Raw genomic sequence first — 21,712 nt, forward strand, 5'->3', positions numbered from 1 at the left:
ACTTACTAGACCAATTAGGAGCTCATGGGAGGTGGGAAGGGGGGGGCGGGTAAAATATTAGCATGGATAGAGGATCAATTAGTTGACAGGAAGTGAACAGTGGGGGTAAGTCGGTTATTTTTAGGTTGGCAAACCTTTACTGGTGGAAAGTCAAAGGGATCAGTGCTGGGATCAACTATTTGCAATACATTTTAATGACTTGGATGTAGTGACTAAATATCTGAAAGACCAAATGAAAGTGCCCTTCCAAACTTTCAACCTCTGCCATCCAGAGCTTTAAGGCAGCCCAATGCATGGAAACACCATTTCCTGCAAATTCCCCTCTAAGGCACAACCCATTCAAACTTGGAACTGTATTGCCATTCTTTCACCATTGCTGGGTCAAAGTCATGAATCTGCCTTTCTAACAGCATTGTGGGTGTGCTTACAGCCAAGGATAATGATTCAAGAGACAGTTCACCACTACCTTCCCAATGAGCAATAAATGCTGGCTTTGTCAGTGATGCCCATGTACCACAAAAACACATTTTTATATGTGGTCCGGAAGGTAAATGGAATGTTGATACTTATTGCAAAGGGAATTGAATATAAAAGTAGGGAAATTTTGCTGTAATAGTGTAGACCTATAGTTAGACCTCTCTGGAATACTGCATACAAATTTGGTCTCCCTTCTTAAGAGAGGATGTAATGGTAATTGAAATATTTCAGAAAATGATCACTTGATCAATTCCTAGGATTATCTCACGAGGAAGGTTGAATACCTTGGGTGTGTACCCATAAAGGTTGAGATGAATGAGAGGTGTTATTATTGAAACACATAAAGTTCTGAAGAAAGTTGACAGGGTGCATTATGGGTGGATGTTTTCCACTTTGGGGCAATCAAGAACTGGGTGCACTATTTAAAAATTAGGGGGTCCCTCATTTAAAACAGGCAAGGATTATTTTTTTCTTTGAGATGTATGGAACTCTCCTCCCCAGGAAGTAGTTATGGATATTCATTGAATATATTCAAGAATGGGTTGAATAGATTTTTGAGCAACAAGGAAGTCCAGCATTAATCAGGGCAGTCAGGTAAGTGATGTTGAGGCTATAATCATATAACCCATGATTTGATGGACTGACAGAGCAGTGTCCAAGTGACTTTCTCCTCCTCCTAATTCCTGACTTCTTGTGACTTCCTTATTCCTAGAATTTCTGGATTCCCCTCTATTACCACACTAACATGCTACTTCCATGCCTCACTGCAAATATCAAGGCCTCTATTAGCGCTAATTGTAGTTATAGTGTCTAAATTGTAATTTTAATCTTTACCTGCAGATGCAACACAAGATCTGCTGAATTATCAGTTGTATATTGTTTCTCTAAGAGGGAGAGAACGTATCAAGTGCGAATTAGTGTTCAGTCCTACAGATGTAAGTATTGAAACAATACTAAATCTATTTTTAAGCTTAATGTTTAAGTTTACATCTTGCTCAGGTTTACTTTAATTACTGAGATGCATGAGATCAGTTGGGTGGGGGTGTGGGGGGGGGGGGGGGGTGGGTGGGGAGGTGGTTATGGAGTTGCAAGGTCCTAAATTGTTTATGTGGAGCAGGAGGACACTGTTTGGTTGGCATGCCATAGAAATGTCAGTCAGAAGTTGCTCATTGTGTTGTGTTATAGTTGTAATGTCATTGGGTAACTAATCCCAAACCCAAGATTAATGTTCTGGGAGCATGAATTCAAATCCTACCATAGTAGATGGTGAAATTTGAATTCAATAAAAAAAAACTGACTTTAAAAACAAAACTGGCTTAAGGGTAACCACTGTCAATTGTCATAAAAATCTATCCAGTTCACCAATGTCCATTAGGGAAATCTACCATTTTTACCTGGTCTGGCCTACACGTGACTTCAGACCCAAAGCAATGTGGTTGACTCTTAACTGTCCTCTGGCAATTTGGGATGAATATGAAATGTTGGCCGAGCCAGTGATGCCCACATCCCACGAACAACTATCTTTAAAAACATGAGTGCAGAAGGCTTCCTTAAGAAGAGCTGGAATTGGCAAGTAAACTGGCTGTTGATTGCTATTCTCCTAAATTGGTCATTTTTGCAACTGTTTTAGGCCCATAAAGCGGGCATAACTATGTTAAATTTAAAAATAAAGACACAAAATTCTGGAAATGTTGAGTAGATCAGGGCTGTCTCTGTGAAAAGAGAAACAAAGTTAACTAGTCACGTTAACACCTTTTATCCAAATGCAGTTTACATGGATCTGGTAGGGTCTGAATTACAAAAGTTGTCAGCGAAAGCTGTGATTTCATTGGGCTAAATGGCCTGTTCTCATTCCTTATTGTTTTGTACTTGGAGGCAAAGGTGCCAAATTGTGGAAAAGATTGGGAAACCGCTGTAAATGATTGTGAATTATTTCCCTGTATTATCAGCTGACTCTGGATACATTGCCTGTAGGCTGCACATGTAACCAAGGAAGTAGGTCAATAACTGCTAGCACTATTTTCCGTAAGCCTTGGTTTTGAATTACTTTTCCCCCCACTTTACCTGTTAGGAAGGAGTAGACATTGTTATTCTCCCCAACTTCCTGAAAATATGATTGATATTTTCTTTTTATTGCCTTGTGAACTGGGAGGAGCAACACTCCTCCAATCCCCACTAGAAAGATTTGAACCTCTCAGGCTCTCTTTTAATCTGCCTTGATGTTGATTGCCTCCAGACATTTACCTTTGCTTCATGCTCAGATTTCTGATCCCCAGCTACCACTCTGGCAAAATGGTGTCCTGGTCTCAGGACAACTAATATCTCCCACTTGATTAGGATAGGAAATGACACTGGAATTCTACTGCAGAACTCCACATTCATATCCAAGTTGAAAGAAGAGCTTAGGGTTTCCAGTTATATGCATACCTCTGTTGAAGCCACTTGAGGGCAGCAGTGGCTTACAGAACTTTACAAGAAGAGTGAAGTATTGAATAATGTGCAATTAAATATTTCAAAAATATGCTGATTGAAATTGTATTTCATTAAAAATATCAAATTGTTGATGCACTTTTTCATCGTCCTTGTGTGAGCATTTTGATCAGTATAAATCAGTTTGTGATTGGATCATGTCTGACTTGGGAAGATTTTGAGGAGGTTGCTGAGATGTTGGATTGGGAATTGTCTGTAATTTATCCCATGTTGGCTTTCAGAATGTAAATGATAAACTTTGTGCAACAAAATTGAAAAATCGAAGCATGTGGAATTCGAGGGAAGCTTGGGATAGGATTAGCAAATGTTCGGGAAATAGTAAAAGAAAGCCTAAAAATTAATTTAGTTGCTGGGACCCAGTGTGTGCAAAGAATAATTCTTGTGCCTGATTGTGGAGGCTCATTGAGAACTTGAGAAATTGATGCTTGGTCTCATCGGCATACACAAGATGACCTGCCAGTGACATTTTTTTCCTCCTTGCATGACTCTTACCAGATCCAGTTAGTGGATTTTGGGCCAGCTGCTTTTCTAAGTAAGTCTCCAGGGAGAGTGGGAAAGAGTTATGGAATGGGGACTGATTTCAGGCCAACTCTGGATCTTAGGCGAGCTATGCAGCTGGGATGAATCATCCTGCTGCTAGCTCCAAAGGAAAGTTACTTTAAGTTAGGCAATGTATCTGAAAAACCATGAACAGGACAGACTAAATATCAATATAAATTTCAGTGCAAGAGCCTGAAACATAAGTAAGGAGTCTAATGGCATATTGAAGGCTGCCAGACATCTGGCAAATGCCCTGAATTAATACATTACTCAGAGCACAGTGTACTTGTCCTCCAAATTGGATCTTGTTTGCTCCATTTTACACCAAGTCATGTGCTAGATTTCTGACAGAGCAGCATAATTTTGCTTTTGGTGAAATTTCTTGCTGTTTAAAGAGCTCTATGCAAGTAATCCAGCTACTGAATTGTTTGTTCATGGATGACGGGGGCACCTTCCATCCGTACAATGGCTCATTGGCACCCATGGGACGTGAAAATAGTTATTCAGTTCATCAAGCTGCTGGAGAGTTTTACTTTCCTAATCAAATGAGCAAATCACTTAATTATCTGGAACTACTGTATCTTCAGAAATCTTTTCTGTTATACTAAATGACAAAAATGGTTGTTCACTTTCTAACTAAAGCTTCCATTTCTTGAATGCATCTACATACTGAATGGCTATTTCCTTAATGGATGTTTTGTCATCCCCTTACTTGCTCGGAGTGAATGGGGTTGCAGATAAATGTATGTCTGCTCCAGACCAAATGATTCCCACCTCAACCAACATTTGGATTTGCCTTTGGTGCTTTTGGGGAAGCCCTCCCAGGGAAATGAGGTTCCAGTTCACAGTCATTGGCTGTTTTTTTGCTGATGCTGTAGCTAATACTGTTTCATTCTAATTCAAATTTGCAGATGTTCTGTGCACTCTCTGACCCACCAACGTGGCCCACATCTGAGGAAATGGCTCGAGGTTCACAGCAGGGCTACAGTGGGCTTAGCATTCAGTTGGGTTTATCAATCAAAATCAACATTTCTGGATCTGACTGGAGAGTAGTGCAGCTTCTCCTGATAGGTTATCACAGATCCTCTATTCCTGATGAAGGGCTTTTGCCCAAAATGTCAATTTTCCTGCTCCTCGGATGCTGCCTGACCTGCTGTGCTTTTCCAGCACCACTCTAATCTAGACTCTGGTTTCCAGCATCTGCAGTCCTTGTTTTTACCTGGGTTATCACAGAACCCTACCCAACCCCTCAATGTGATTTGTAAGTGCTCCTTCAAGTTGCCAGTGACATGCACATCCTTTCAGTTTACCAAAAATTATTGAGTCTGCAGTTCACAGCTGCAAAAGGGGTGTAACCAATGATGTATTTCGAGGGCCAGCAAATAGATTACTATTCCTACTCATCTGAACAGGTAACAGGTCAGAACTTGTCGATCCTTTATGTGCAAAACGTGATTAACCTGATACATGTGGTAATTGAGCGTGAGCATATTAAATCTCAGTGTGTAGGTTGAATTGACCATATGATCTAGACCTGCCCCTGCTGCTTAAGCATATACTAATATAGTTATTCATTCAGAGCATCAGTTAGCAACATTCATCAAAAAAAAGACTGATGGATGGCTGATGTACAGTGCCAATCATAGGAACAGTTAACATCATGCAGGTCAGTAAAAATCCCCAGCATCTTCATTTTTTGACTTTGAAACAGGTGTGGCAATTTGGCTGATGGCAAGGGATATCACCTCCAGACACCAGTGCTAAACACCCTTGTGTAACCTACCTCTCTCAAGCAGTACAGATAGACTAAAGGATTTGAATGAACTTTTGCAGCAGAAATTCAGATGGGAGGTCCTTGCAATATTGTGGTTATATATATTAAGGTGTCACATATCATTGTGGTCTGCTGCATATTGTACAGCACTGCATTTAAATGATCCTTGTATTTACCGGGGAAAGAGCAAATGTATGGTCATCATCAGATTAGGAAGGAAGCTAAGCAGGAAGGAAGGCCACATCAACATGTTACAGCCAGCGATAAGCAGTCCTGCTCAGTTCTCACACACTGCTCTGTAGTCAAGGTTTCACTTCATAACAGACCTTGTTTTATTCTTCTCTACTCCCATAAACCTGCAGTGCAGAACAGTCAAATCATTCAAACAATTTCCAATTCAATTGCATTCTGCCTGTGCAGATTCAGAAGCTGTCTTTAACCATTTTGCTGACCAAAGTCCCAAAGGCCTTAACTATAATCAGTTTGATGGCAACATGATAAATGCCTTCCATTCATTTCTTAAGCAGGTCAGCAGCCTGTCCAGGCAGCCGTTGCTGAGTGGTAACACTCTTGATTTTAAGTTAGGAGGTTGTGGTTCAATCTTCAATTCAGACTCTTTTTTTAAAATGTTCACAGCAGGTGGGCATCACTGACATTAGATTTTTGGGGTTTGACGTCTTAGGTTCCCACTATGGTTTGTCAACCATTCTTAAGGAATTGTCAGATGGTTTCTTAAGCTTGTTAGGAATCAGTTGTTTAGATGCAATACACTAGTTAAGTATATGCAATAAGTATTCCAACTATGTTAATTTAGGATGTTGATGCCAAAAGGTGAACACTGCTGGCACAGTGTGTTGTTCTCATTGAAGTTGTAAAGACAGCGTCCTGTTCTCTAGACAAAATTCTTCCCTGGGTTTTTCCTCAACCTCCATCTTCTATTTGGAAAAAAAGAGTTCCCAGGTGAGGACTTTCTAGGATTTACCCATGGCTTCATGAGGGATTCTTTGTTATCAGGCATTTTAGATTTGATCGAGACATCCAACGTCAGGAAAGGAGATCCATTGCAAGTCATCCCATTGACCTAGCCTCCAACCCACCTGATCCCACAGACCAGCAACCTCCATTCCAAGATCCAAAAACCGCCTTCAAGAATATCGTATTAGTCCCTTCCATTTCCACTAATGTAACATATCTAAACTACTGCCCCTGCAAGGACATTCTGATCAGAACTACCATCTGACCATGAGCACTTGTTGATATATAATGTTTCTAGGGGCTGGGAGTTTACCTGTGTCGATCACCCATTTGAATCCTTCTAGCTGGTGAACATGGGATCCGACCTTCACATGACGGTTACGTTTCATTTATTTTAGGAACAAAGCTTTTATTTTCCTAAACACTACGTTGACAATAGGTTACATTCTTTAAGGAGAGAAAAGAGCTGACATTTTGAGTCTAACTGACCCTTTGTCAAAGCTGGTCAGTTCGACTCGAAACATCAGCTCTTTTCTCTCCTTACAGATGCTGCCAGACCTGCTGAGATTTTCCAGCATTTTCTCTTTTGGTTTCAGATTCCAGCATCCGCAGTAATTTGCTATTATTAGGTTACATTCTTTGTCAGCTTATAGGATGTCATGGCCTTGGTGGGCTATATTGTCACCTTCCTTCTGTCTTGTTTATTAGAAGTTGTTTATGTTTGGTGAAAGCTGAAAATGTGTTGCTGGAAAAGCGCAGCAGGTCAGGCAGCATCCAAGGAACAGGAGAATCGACTTTTCGGGCATAAGCCCTTCTTCAGGACAAACGTCGATTCTCCTGTTCCTTGGATGCTGCCTGACCTGCTGCGCTTTTCCAGCAACACATTTTCAGCTCTGATCTCCAGCATCTGCAGTCCTCACTTTCTCCTATGTTTGGTGAAAGCAAGTAACTGCTCATGCAGTAAATAAGATTTCATGCTACATAGGAAATACTGGGGAAATTCAGTTTTAAAGCAACCCCAATGTCTAAAACTGGCCTGGTTGGAATTTGTTGCCTATCTATAATTGTCCTTGACAAGGTGGTAGTGAGAGTCTGACAACAATGAATCCAGCAGGGATCCAGAATTGCCAAGGCACCAGGCTAAAGGTGGATGAAGGTGGTTTTTGGATCATGGGATTGAGGTTGCAGGACTATGGGATCAGGTGGATGGGAGGCCAGGACTATGGGATGACTCACAATGGATCTCCATTCTTGATGTTTGGTTATAAAGAATCCCTCAAGATGCCATGGGCAAATCCTAGAATATTTGCTAAACAGATATGCAAGGGCATGGGAAAACCATGCATCATCCATTTAATCTTTGTGCTACCTTGAACACATGGTGAATTTGGGGATGATTTGTGGGTTATTAATGAACCTAATGGACTACCCATTGGTGCAACCAAGAATATCGTATTAGTCTCTTCCATTTCCAGTTTAATCAGGGGAGTTCTTTTTGCTGCGAAGAGACTGATGAAAATCACCTGAAGAAGGAGTGGTGCTCCGAAAGCTAGTGTTCTTCCAATTAAACCTGTTGGACCATAACCTGGTGTTGTGTGATTTTTAACTTTGTATACCCCAGTCCAACTTGCCAAATCAAGTTAATTGAAAGCAGTGAAGACAAGCACAAAATTATAGCCACGATGCAGAGACAAGAGTCCTCAGCCTTACTCTGAAGATTTGTTTCTCTTGCTTTTTGTATCCAATATCTTCAGATCCCTTTGGCTGTCTTCTCATCACAAATTTGATTACATTTGATTGGGCTGATTGTTACGACACGGGGTAAACCCTCCTGCTTAATTTAAACCAGCAACACAGAAAAGATTTATCTTGTGCAGTAATCTGTGAAAATTAAAACAAGTAAAACAAGTAAAAATTAACAACTTTATTTCTTAAAGTATAACAGTGAATAATTAACTAACAACTATTTGCAATTCCTTCCTCTAACTTATCTTTTACCTTCTCCTTCTACAATACTCATCCAATAAAAACCCCTGATTAAGATTTACTAAACATTCAAGTTTTCAAAACCTGTTGAATCTTGTATTTGGGTATTCCTATGCCTTCTTTTCTTATTGGGGATTATGCTTCACAGGTCATGGATTGATAAAGGTACCTTTAAGAGAGATATTTTTCAGGCAGTCTCTATATGCTGGTGGCATGGCAATTCTCCAACCAACAGTTCATGTTTTTCCTGTGTTATACCCCCAAAGCATTGGATTATGTCATTGGCTTTTAAGATTGTCAAAATACTAAATTCAAAGGACTAGCCACGTTACCATACATAAAGAACATTTCTGAACTGGCAGCCAGACTACTACGACCACTAGGACTCATAACAGCACACAAACCAACAGCCACTCTCAGACAACATTTTACCAGGACAAAGGACCCGATACCCAGCATGAGCAAAACCAATGTAGTGTACAAAATCCCATGCAAGGACTGCACAGAAACACTACATAGGACAAACAGGAAGACAGCTAACGATCCATATCCATGAACACCAACTAGCCACGAAACGACACGACCAGCTATCCTTAGTAGCCACACACGCAGATGATAAGCAACATGAGTTCGACTGGGACAACACTACTATTATAGGACAAGCCAAACAGAGAACAGCCAGGGAATTCGTAGAGGCATGGCACTCATCCACAGATTCTATAAACAAACACATTGACCTGGACCCAATATACCGGCCACTGCAGCGGACAGCTGGAACTGACAACCGGAAGCGGCAGAGTCAAACCACTATAAATGCTGGAGGAAAGATCACAGAAGTGCTTCACAGGAGGCTCCCAAGCACTGAGGATGTCACCTACACAAGGGACGAAACATCTGCAACCCAAATTCCCAGCTCGGCGAACAGAACCACAACGAGCACCCGAGCTACAAATCTTCTCACAAACTGTGAACTAAATTCTTGATGGGAATTTGGTATTTTTCAGGGTATAATTTAAACTGATTGGCCTAATTCAATCTATTTTTGTCTCCAAGCAACCAGTTACCCTAGCTACCCCAGTAGCTGGACCACATGTTACATTGTATGTTATTCAGAACACTTGGTGTTGTCAGGTAGTTCTGCTAACTTTTAACTCTGTTAAAAGTATAGTACACCCACATCTTCATAACACTAATAAATAGGAGATGTATATGCTTATGATATTGCCAGGAACTTTAGTGGGACTTCATCTTGGCCAAATGGTGCACTGTTCAGTCTAGTCTGGGTATATTTTATTGGTTGCTTCCTGAGCAGAAATATCACTCCAGATTTTCTATAACATTTTAAGAAATATGTAATAATAATATTTCTTGCCTTAGGTGGCATCCTATGACTTTAATCTACCCGTCATTATCAATGGCAGTGTGACACCATCTCCTCCTCCAAGTTCTATACCACCTGATCCTTATGATGAAATATCTATAGGTTCTTCTGAAGTACAATTGCTGAATTCTGCTACTCCATCTCGCAGAGTGCAAGCTACCGGTAAGTTCAGTGGAAAGAGAAAATGCCAATGGAAACTTTTTAAAAAAATAGCTTCCAAGTGTGAATGTCTCTAGATGTCTATACCTTAACGTGAAATTTGAAACTTGTGCTGTTTTGCTTCAAAAGCATAAAGAAATTTCAGTGTCCTTCAAAGGCTATCTTGGGAACCAAACTGGATTACCTTAAGAAGGGATTTGTTATGTTAAAGTGAGTCCATGGATTTACATACAAGCATACAAAAAGATGGGTGAGAAAAATCCATCTGGCCTATCCAGTCCAGTGTGAAAACTAATTATTAAGAAATCAAAACCTTTGCAGTAGTTTTCCTAGAAACTGAAACTAAAACTAAAACTAAATTCAAGGATCTGTAACAACCAGAATCAAATTTGTTTCCTTGTTCCCAGAGCAAGAGATTACATCTGTTTTCCTCAAATTCATGGAAAATAACACTGTGGTTTGAATAAGTAAACTGGCAGCTTATGTACTGTTTCTCTCATGCTTTCCCTTAGATATAGAAACAGCCAGTAAGTGTATTAACAGGCATCTCAAACTTGCTTTTCCCTGTATTTGGCTGTTCCAAATCAAATTCTTTAAAGTTTGGATTGTTAAAAATGTGCCTTATATCAAGAGACCTAATCTCTAAATTGGCTGTATCATAACTATTCTTGCTCCTACTATTGCACTGGAAGCTATAAGTATGCTCAGAATCCCTTCAAAACAGCTCTATAACCCAACTTCCTTGAACCACTTTAGTTACCTCTGATAATCACTAAACCTCTCTGTTCTTGCAGTAAAATCCATACTTACTCTTTCACATGGAAACTTGCCCGCCAACTATTTTATAATCCCATCTATTTTGGATTCCCTTGTATCCTTGCAAGCACACTTCAGATTCATTTATTTTCCAAATTATTACATCAGAGTTCTTGATGGAATTGCATATCTGTTAATACACTATTTTCTTCATTCATTCCTTACTGTTAATATATAAAATTAGATTTTTTTTTACTGTGTGTTTTATGTCTTTTATAAAGTATACTTTATTGATCCTTGACATTGAAACGCCATAACATTCCCTCCTATTAGCTGCCTTGTATTCCCTTGACCTAATTTACCATATCCTTTTCTGTCAATAATGAGACATCCTGTACAGATAACCTCGCTATGGGTTTATTTGTTTTCCATCCTCTGTTGTCCTTCCGAAGGTGGAGATGGGCCTTCTTCCTTGATCCCTGAGGAGAATACAGTTATTTCTATAATGCTATTAGATCAGGCGTTCTCGAAACCTATCCCTGCAATGATGAAGGAACAGCGATGTACATCCAAGTCAGGATAGTGTGTGACTTTGAAAGGAACTTACAGGTGAAAGTATTCTCACACACCTGCTAGTGTCAAGCATTTGAATATTGTTGTAGGTGGGTCTATCCAGGAAAGTATCGAGTATTCCATGACAATGCTGTGTTATGCCATTTGCATCATCAGGAATTGCATTTGTTGCTGCAAAATACTCAGCCTCTGATCTGTTTTAGGTAGCCAAGGTACTTAAGTAACTTGTCCACTTGAATTTTGTTTGTCAGTACTAACCTCTAGAATGTTAATGATGGACATCTTAGTGGTTAATGTCATTAGATGTAAAAGGGAGTTGGTAGGATTTATCGTATGAAATCGTCTTTTCTAGGTACTTCTGTAAACATATGCACATGTGAAAAGGAGCAGGAGTAGGCCATCTATTCCCTAGTCTGTTGCATCATTCTTCGATATTTTGACTGATATGATTGTGGCCTCAGCTCTATATTCTCACCTACACCCAATAACCATTAACTCCCTTGTTAGTCAAGATTGAGTCCACCTCTACCTTAAAAATATTTATATGATTCCACTTGCACCATTATCTGGAGAGTTCCAAAGATTGATGATCTGTGAGAAAGCTATACCGTCTTTACAATACAGAAGAGTTTTTCCCAGACTGGTTCAAAGAAAGATTTTTTGACAAAACATTTCTGAACCACCCTTGATTTCTTCTTAGGAACGTAATCCTGATCTCCAAATCTTTGTGTGTGTGTATGAAGCATTGAATATCCCTTTACACCAATGTAGAATCCCTCTGTAGTTTAAATGTGCTTCTCTGCTATATTACAAACCCGAAAATGACAGTAATTCAATGTAAAAACAAGTATTTCGAGTCATAGAGATATACAGCACAGAAAGAGACCCTTTGGTCCAACTCATTCATGTTGAGCAGATATCCTAAATCAATCCAGTCCCATTTGCCAGCATTTCTTCCAAGTATTGTAACACTGTATCATTCATTGAAAAAAGTAAACTCAACTTAAAGTAAATAGTGTCCATTTCCTTCTACTAATATACTCCATTTTGATCAACTCCAATTTTAAAAGATGTTTTGAATATTTGTACAATTTTAAAATTTATCCCAATTATCTATATCTTAGCTGGTGACTGTTCAGCATTAACTGAGCATCAAATGTGGAATTTTTCTGATCCATACATTTAATATTGTAACAGCCAAGCTTGGAGAAAATACATTGCCTCTCCCTTGTCCTACTACTCCACTGTTTACAAGATATATTTAGATGTTTTACCCAGTTTTCGATATGGCTAATTACAGTATATACTTTTTCTCTATTAGTTGTTACAATAGGTTCTCCAATTCATCACGGTTTCAGCTGGAATACCCCAAGCTGTTAAACTCTTGGGTATGGAGGGATTAACTGGTTCCCCTTCTTTATTCATCCACCCTCTTGGCTGATTTCGACATATAGTTTAAAAAGGTTCCCTTCCTTTGTCAATGCCTTTCTCCCAGACCAAAATGAACACCCATATTATTTTAGAGTTCCAAGTCATCATGTAACATTGTTGAGAGTAAAACAGACATCAACCAGGTTTCTTTATTAACAACAAGATTATCCATTTATTATTACATAGATTAATCTCATATGTTATCTATTGATTATAAACGACTTATTTGACAAGGATGTAAAGCTGATTGACACTGTTTAAAATATGAATACATAAATATTTATTCTTCCTTCTAAATTATCCAACTCACCAATTAAAAGAAAAATAAAGAAACTTCCTCATCAGAGAATATGCTTGAACCCGGGATTTTGAGATGCTGAGAAAATATCTTCTCAGGGACAATAGTTGTTTCAGTTGTTCAGATTTTACATGGGATGCTTGAGAATCTCTGGAAGGTCATAGGCACATAACTTCCAGTAAGTTCAAACAATTAGCTGAATATCTGACCTTATTTGAAGGAAAAGGAGTTATTTTTCCTTTTGAAAATAATTCCCTGTACCTCGCAGCTATCTTGTTCAGCTCCTCCACACTCTCATTGTGGTTGTACTTGGCCTCGCAGTTTGTCATATTCCTGGTCATGGCCTTTTCTTTATGATGATCTTTGGTACCCTGCTAAGTCCCTATGGGTTTACCTTGCGACTCTTAGCAAGCTGTAAAGGATGTGCCCAGCCTTGTATCAATGGAAACACTTTGTCTATTGGACATCAAGTCCAATCTCAGCACTTTCCTTTCTGGCATGAGAAGATCTTGCAGTATTCCCTGCTATGCCTTCTCATCCCTGGATATTTGCCTTCTTTTCACCCTCCCACCTAGTATCTCTCTTTGGTTGGTAAGCATGACAGAGAAAGGGTTTGTGTACAAACTAATAATCATCAGTCATCTCCATTGACTGTTGATTTTTTCTGATTTTCTTTTGTGTTCCCATCAATGGAGGGAGTGAAGGTTTAAATGCTTCCATGAGAAATATTTCCCCAAGGATCTTGTGTGAAGTTTCTACTTTTAATATCCACATCCAGTGATCAAAGTATTTTTTTAACCCTCTCAAATGCTAAGTAAGTTTACTCAGACTACTTCTTAATGATCTGAAACTTCTGCCTGTAAGTCTCCTGAACTAATCCAGAATAGCCTTTTTTTTTCATCTCATAATCTGTTGAAGCTTCTGCAGAAAGCATGGCATAAATGTCATGAACTTTGTCATTCAATGGCTTTGTGAAAGTAGTGTCCAGCTTTATTTTGGTCACCTCAGCTGTTTAGCCATCATTTCAAAAGGAATAGTAACTGCATCCCCATTTATCCAACATTCCAACTTCTTAAATGCTATTTTTCCTTTTATTCTCTGTAGTGCTCTTTCTTTCTCCACAGGTTCAAATGTTTTCATTTTTACTTCTCTTTCCCGTTTATGGGTCCTTTTTAAGATTCCTCTTCTTTTTCCAGCTGCTTCACCTACATCTCAATTCTAACTGATTCAACTGACTTACTATTTGGTTTCCCTTTTTCCATTTCAGATGCCCTACTATTACCTCAATTATACCAGCTTTCTCGTGCTCTTCTTTGAATTGCAACTTCAACTTTGCTGCCAGTGATGTTAGTTTAACTTTGGTTATTTTTTTTAAATCCCTCAAGGAACTTTCTTCCTTTCCAGAAAGGCTGGAGCAACTTAAAGAATGGTTTAACAAGCTTCACAAGTAATCTTGCATTATAATAAATCCACTTTGAATTGCACATTACAGAGTTTGGTTATGCTGTATGAACCCCAATTTTATGTAGCAACTGAGGTTGCATGCTTTTTGTCTCTCTCTTTCTCTTTCTTATCCCACTCCTGTATTGGTCACAACATATTCTTAAATGTTTTGCCGAGATATCAACTTTGCTAATTATTTTGTTTATTTACATCAAGTTCAGAGTGAAAAGGTCCATCAATCAAATTTCTTTAATTAAAAACAAAATTATTAATTTATTGTTTCAACTCGATATAGTCAATGAATATACAAAGCTAATTAACACACTTTTGAAATAGGAAAGTACAAATATTTACACTTCTAAACAACCCAACATGCACATGTATGCACACACGCATACACACACCAGTTAAAGGAAGAGGAATTAAACTTTCTCACAGATTAACTTTGAAAAAAATCATTGGCCAAACGATTATTCATTTTCAGGAATAAAATATGAAATGTGCATATAATTTTCAGTCTGGAGTTCTTGCACATGTAGACAGATGTCACGAGACACAGGTGTTTACCTTAGATTATGCATTTGTCCTTGGAATCCCTTTACCCACAATACTATCAGGAGATATCAAGAGGAAGTCTTCTTGATTCTCCTCAGGTGAATGGCTGTTTCAGTTTGCAACTCCCTCAGAGAACTTTGCATATCTCAGAAAGGTGGCAAAGGCTGAGCTGTGGGCATTTTGTCATTATAAACACCTCAGCTGAACTTCAAACAGTTTTGAAATAACACTATTAACTTAGCTGTTTGCTAATATCATGTGATTTCCAACAAGTTTATTTTTAAAATGTGTGCTAAGAGGGAGCCTTTAAAAAAATAAATCAGGTCCGTGTACTTCCTCAGTATTTAAAATGAATTAATTTTCACAATCTATTAAATATGAATAATCAAAAATATTAAGAATGGAAATGTTTTTGCAACAATGTTTAATTGATTCATTAAGGATTGTTATTTATTTAGCTATTTTCTACTTTTTCATATGCAGAATTTACTTACATATACACTTGCTTTTGCATTTGTTAAACTGCTAAATTGGTTTTCTTTCTTGCCTCTAAAACGGATGATCAATTAGCACATTGAACTTTTATCTTTCAGTACTTTATCCACCACTTGAACTCTCAGATACCAAGTTGGAATTCTCACTTCTGCCAGGATACAATGATATGGGTGCTATTGTAGCTGATCCATTTGTAAAAGTACAGTATATCATGATTACTATGAACATTTTCTTGTTTTATTTTGCTTTCATAACCATGAAGTGGCATCATGAAGATAATTTTCTTTTGTAATTTGTTTTAGAAAGTTGAGATACACAACACTTCCTCCAAAGAAATAAAGTGGTTGTTTGATTTGGACAGTCAACAAAATTCTACCCTTGAAGATGGCACTTTTAGAATCTTTAATTACTGTGGAAATATTAAACCAGGTGAAAGGCATTGCATTACAATAGGCTTTTGCACACGTAAGTTTTTACAGTAAAATTCATTTAAAAATTTTCTGTAGTATCTATCAACAAGATATATTTGGACGTTAACTGGTGCTGACGGGTCAATTCTCTTGCACAATTACCTGATACAATTTCAAAACCTGTTGGACTATAACCTGGTGTTGTGTGTTTTTAACTTTGTACACCCCAGTTCAACACCGACATCTCCAAATCACAATTTCAAAAATAGTTGTTTCAGTAAATTTTCATTGAATATGAATTCATCCATTTGATCGCTTTTATTTATCTTGAGGAAAACTTTATATTTTGCATTTAAATAGTTGTTTTGCAGTCCTTGTAGTTGGCGAGACAGCTGGTTTGCAATGCAGAGTGATGCCAACAGCATGTGTTCAATTCCCACTCTGGCTCAGGAGAATATGAAGGATCCCAGTTTCTTGACTTCACCCTCACCTGAAGTGCGATAATGCTCAGATTAAAATCATAACCAGTCACCTCTCTCTAATGAGAGAGTAGTCCTATGGTCCTTTGGGACTATGGTGAATTTATTGATCTAGTGGTATGAAGTTTGCTGCTTTAAGACAAACTGTAAACAGTTAAGTGCTCACAAAAAATACCACCTGGTGGAGAAGAGGACTTACCATCATGACAATTTCAAAATTCTACCATATCCAATATTAAATGACAAAGAAAATACTGACTGACTGACGAAGAATTGAATGTCTTTCAATATTGTAGCATCTTTCGTCATTTTCAGTACACTGTATAAACAATATACCTGCAATATATCACAAATTGTGGTATCAGGTATTGTCTATAAGTTTAATATTCCATATTCCATATTCCACTTCCATATTCCATCAGGAATATGTTACTGAAAATATTTTACACATATCAATCCCCTCCTATCTGTTTTAATTCAGCAAGAATGCTTTTACTTTTGTTTTAGTTTTCATAATTTAGAGCCATAAATTCTAGAACACCTTTTGTTAGTCTCTGAACTTTCTCCATGTGGAACTGATGACTTGAATATAGGGGCATGAGATTGTGCTCCATAATTCTGCTGTAAACTATGGAAGCCCTGAAGTACAAAATGCTGTGCACTATACTTCTAGTCAGGACTAGTGTAGCCTGCAGTGTGTCCTATACAAGCATGGTATGAGCACCAGGAGCATTTAATGCCTGCAGAATTGTGACATCAATCAACCATTTCAGTTGATTTGACATGTCTTTGAAACTTGTGCTGCATGTGTCCACTGAATTTTATTCAGTCTCAGCTCAACATGCTTTTAGCTGCAAAAGGAATTCACCCACAGACCTCAATGTTTGGTTGAATTATTTTTTTGACTCCTGATGTTGAAATGCTTATGAAGGAATTATGGAATATTTTGAAGGTGTTACATTAACTGGACTTGTTGCTGCATCCATACAGGGAGGGCAGGAAATTTGTTAACGTTCATGGGAAGGCAAAAATAGCCATTATTGCTGTTCATGTCTCAGTCTGCAACATGACAGACAAATGATACAGAAACTGCATATAGGCAAAGCTGGACATGAGAGAGGCTTCTCTACAAAAGGCCTTACTCACTGAGGGTTTTCAGGGTCTGCTGCTCCCAGCTTCACCCCATTTAAGAATTTGAGGACCTGAGATTCAGTAAGGTGGTAGTCACAAAGCTGCTGTCTCCTTCAACAGCATCTGTAGTCTCACACTAGGGTAATGTTCTGAAGGTATGGGTTCACATCTCACCATTGCAGCTCATGGAACTTAAATTTAATTCATAAATTTGGAAAATAAAGCTATTCCCAGTAAGAGTGGCTATGACAATTGCCATTGAATGTTATTAAGACTACTTGGTTCAGTAGTTTCTTTTTAGGGAAATAAATCTGCCATCCTTATCTAATGAGAGTCCTCACCCTCAATAACTTTTCCTTTAACTCCTCCCATTTCCTCTAATACAAGGGGGTGGCCATGGGTACCCAGGTGGGCCCCAGCTACATTTGCCTCTTTATCAGCTATATTGAATAGTCTCTCTTCAGCACTTACATAGGCACTGTGCCCCAACTCTTCCGCTGTTACATTGTTGACTGCATTGGTGCAGCGTCCTGCACCCAGGCTGAAATGGAGCAGTTCATCAACTTCGCCCACAACTTCTATCCCGCCCTCAAATTCACTTGGTCCATCTCTGACACCTCCCTCCTCTTTCTTGACCTCACCACTTCCATCTCCAGACGGATGTCTACTAAAAACCTACAGACTCCCATAACTACCTGGACTATACCTCCTCCCACCCAGTATCCTGCAAGAACTCCATCCCATTCTCCCAATTCCTCTGCCTCCGCCGCATCTACTTGGATGGGGAGACATTCCACTCCCAAGCATCCAAGATGTCCACCTATTTTGAACAACATGCTTTTCCTCCCCCTGTCACCCAAACAGCCCTACGCTGCACCACCTCCATTCCCTGTTCCACTGATCGAACACCCCACAAACTCAATAAGGAAAGAGTCCCCCTTCTCCTTCCCATCACCCCACCAGTCTCCACATCCAACACATCATCCTCAAACACTTCTACCTCCAAGAACCTCTTCTCCTCCCTACCCCTCTCAGCCCATCCCTTCCAACCTAGTTTACTGCATCAGGTACTCCTGATGTGGTCTTCTATATATCGGGGAGACTGAATGTAAACTTAGGGAATGGCTTATTGAGAATCACAGCTGGGTCCACAGGGGCCGATTGGACATCTCAGTAACTGCCCATTTCAATTCCTCCAACCACTCCCTTTTCGACATGACCATCCTTGACCTCCTCCATTGCCAAAACAACCACAGCGTCTATTGGAGGAACAACACCTTACCTTCTGCCTGAGCACTCTACAGCCCAGAGGATTCAACATTGAGTTCTCCAATTTCAAATAACCTCCCTCCCCATCCCCCTACTCCCTTCCCAGACCCTCCCCCTTCTGCCACTGCTCCCTGCCACCAACCAGATTCATTCCTCCCATTGACCCTCAACCAGGTCATACCCTCTACCTGTCTTCAACTATCCTTACTTCACCACCCTGCCCCCACCTCCCCCTTTATCTGCAGGTCCCCCACACCCACCCCCAGTCCTGGCTTGCTGTGTTCTTCCAGCCTCCTGCCTGTTTACTTTGGATTCCAGCATCTACAGTTTTTTTAAAAATCTCCAATACTTATCTAATCTGGCCTAAACAGGACTTATAGTTATTTCTGAAATGGCCAGCAATTCACTCAGTTATGAATAGGCAACAATTCGACACTCCATGACAGAAGCAAAACAACTAACAGCTGTGCTGGAGAAGCACAACAGTTCAGGCAGCATCCGAGGAGCAGGAAAATCAACATTTCGGGCAAAAGGTGTCCAGTCTCCCCAATGTAGAGGAGACCATCAAAGTTTTATCTGCACACCCACCATTATAATTTATTGTATCCGTTGCTCCCGATGCGGTCTCCTCTACATTGGGGAGACTGGAAGCCTCCTAGCAGAGCACTTTAGGGAACATCTCTGGGACACCCGCACCAATCAACCAAACCGCCCTGTGGCCCAACATTTCAACTCCCCCTCCCACTCTGCCGAGGACATGGAGGTCCTGGGCCTCCTTCACCGCCGCTCCCTCACTACCCGACGCCTAGAGGACGAATGCCTTATCTTCCGCCTCGGAACACTTCAACCCCAGGGCATCAATGTGGACTTCAGCAGTTTCCTCATTTCCCCTTCCCCCACCTCGCCCCAGTTCCAAACTTCCAGCTCAGCACTATCCCCATCACTTGTCCTACCTGCCTATCTTCCTTTCCACCTATTCACTCCACCCTCCTCTCTGACCTATCACCTTCATCCCACCCCCATTCACCCATTGCACTCTTTGCTACCTTCCCCCATTCTCCTCTCATTTATCTCTCCACCCTTCAGGCACTCTGCCTGTATTCCTGATGAAGGGCTTTTGCCCGAAACGTTGATTTTCCTGCTCCTCAGATGCTGCCTGAACTGCTGTGCTTTTCCAGCACCACTCTAATCCAGAATCTTGTTTCCAGCATCTGCAGTCATTGTTTTTACCTAGCTGTGCTGGAGAGTTCACTGAAATTCTTTTGAATGAGGTAAACAAATTAAAGTAATCCAAGTAGATTATAGCTACTGAATGACCTTCATTTATTTACCTCATTCAGAAGAATTTCAATGAAAATTGACATAATCACTCTTATTGGGAATAGGCCTTATATTCCAAATTTATTAATTGCGTATAGGTTTCATGAGCTGCACTGGTGAGATTTTAACCCATATTCCCAGAACCATTTGTGTAATACACTAGGTTATTCATCTAGTGACATTGCCACTATGCTACCATCACTCCCTACAGCTAAATTGAATTTAACTTTCACTCTGTAATCACCTGATATTTTGAATAAATTTTAAAGTTTGCTAATCGCTCTGTGGAGAGTGATGTTAAGAGTGGGGTGGTTGGGCGTTGTACTTTAAGGACCCACAAATATTTGTACATTATTTCTGTGCTTGTCTACTTTTCAGAGTGCCCAGGCAAATACAGATGTGAAATACCTATGTTTATTAATGAGGACAGAATTAGCCCATATCGAGTAATTACTTTGATTGGTGTTATACACATCCCAAAATTGTTCATCGATCCCCCCTTTGTGATCTTGAACCCAGTTCCTCTGGGCACGGAGATATCAGCAACAGTCCAAATTACTTGTTTGGACTATCTAAGGTTGGATTTAAATTTATATTCCTTTTATTTGTTCAGCTTTGAGCATGAATCTAAGCATGATTTGTGTTATTATTTTACCATTGAGTTCATCAGATGACAAAGGAACTATTAGAAAAGAAACTTAAGATAAAGAGAAAATCTGAGAGCACCTGAGATTTGAAATAAATATTTCAATATTTAAAAGAGATATAATTAACGTTTTGCATGCACGCAGTTATCATGTTTACCGTGGTTTGTTCTTTGGAAATTTTTAGGATCTGTTTTATATATGGGACTCATTGTTTGTATGGTGAAATATTTCAGGGTGACCAGGAATAAATAGGTGATTATAATATAATTTGGCAGTCCCTCACGTGACATTTGTAACCACCTTTTACAGATTCTGATGCTATTGCTTACTTCTAACAATTCATAATTGATCTTCAAAATCTGGTGATGCCTTAACATTTTGCAAATAAACCAAATTTTGTGTGTCATAATTTTGAGTTATGATTTTTTTTGGTAACATTTGATTATAGATAAAATCTATAAACTCATGTCACAATTTCAACACATTTGTTGGTAATCAGTTAAATCATGCAAAACATTTTTTTAGAAATGAAAATTCTGCAATTCAACCCTCTTATGCCTGAAAAATTACATGTTTTCATAAAAGCATTGTATTTTCGTAACTTTAATTGTTACATTTTTGGGGAAGGAGCTCGGTTGTTTAATATCTTGATTCATTTATTTACTTGCAAAATGTAGCCCGTGCCATGGATCTGTGATTAGACTTCTCCAGTTTGATTAATCTGTTAGTGGCAGATAAAGTAAAATTAACTTGGCACTTTTTTTTCAAAAGGAAAGTCATGTATATATAAAAAAGCTACTTGTTATACCTACTTGTATTCTTCAGATTTCAAGCACTTCAACTGTTGTAGAACAGATGCAGCCAAACAGAAGCAGAAGAAGGGAAATAGATTGTAGTGTTGCGAACAGTATTGTTTGCTCTTCCTCTCTTTCCATAGCTGACTAACACAGATCTGCCTCTTCTTCCACTTCACCTCATCTTTAGGTTCTATCTTTTGTCCTTTATCTTCCACCATTAACTCACCTGTGTTTCCAACTAAATTACCAACTGACATGCAAAGCTTTTCAGGGACAGTGCAATTATACCAAACAGTGAGGGAAAGGTAGGGAGAGAGGGAAGGGAC

The 21,712-nt window shown here is 39.2% G+C and overlaps 1 protein-coding gene across 1 annotated transcript in view; it reads left to right on the forward strand.

Moving 5' to 3' along the window:
- Positions 1 to 21,712, forward strand: part of LOC140486199 (cilia and flagella-associated protein 47-like) — a 482,883-nt gene that overhangs the window by 92,454 nt on the left and 368,717 nt on the right. The window contains exons 22-26 of the mRNA XM_072584990.1: positions 1,312 to 1,412; positions 9,620 to 9,785; positions 15,432 to 15,532; positions 15,636 to 15,798; positions 20,321 to 20,519. Coding sequence (XP_072441091.1) covers positions 1,312 to 1,412; positions 9,620 to 9,785; positions 15,432 to 15,532; positions 15,636 to 15,798; positions 20,321 to 20,519 — 730 coding nt within the window. The remainder of the gene's footprint in view (positions 1 to 1,311; positions 1,413 to 9,619; positions 9,786 to 15,431; positions 15,533 to 15,635; positions 15,799 to 20,320; positions 20,520 to 21,712) is intronic.

This window comes from Chiloscyllium punctatum, chromosome 15, assembly GCF_047496795.1.
Source record: "Chiloscyllium punctatum isolate Juve2018m chromosome 15, sChiPun1.3, whole genome shotgun sequence".
In the NCBI taxonomy this organism is placed as follows: domain Eukaryota; kingdom Metazoa; phylum Chordata; class Chondrichthyes; order Orectolobiformes; family Hemiscylliidae; genus Chiloscyllium; species Chiloscyllium punctatum.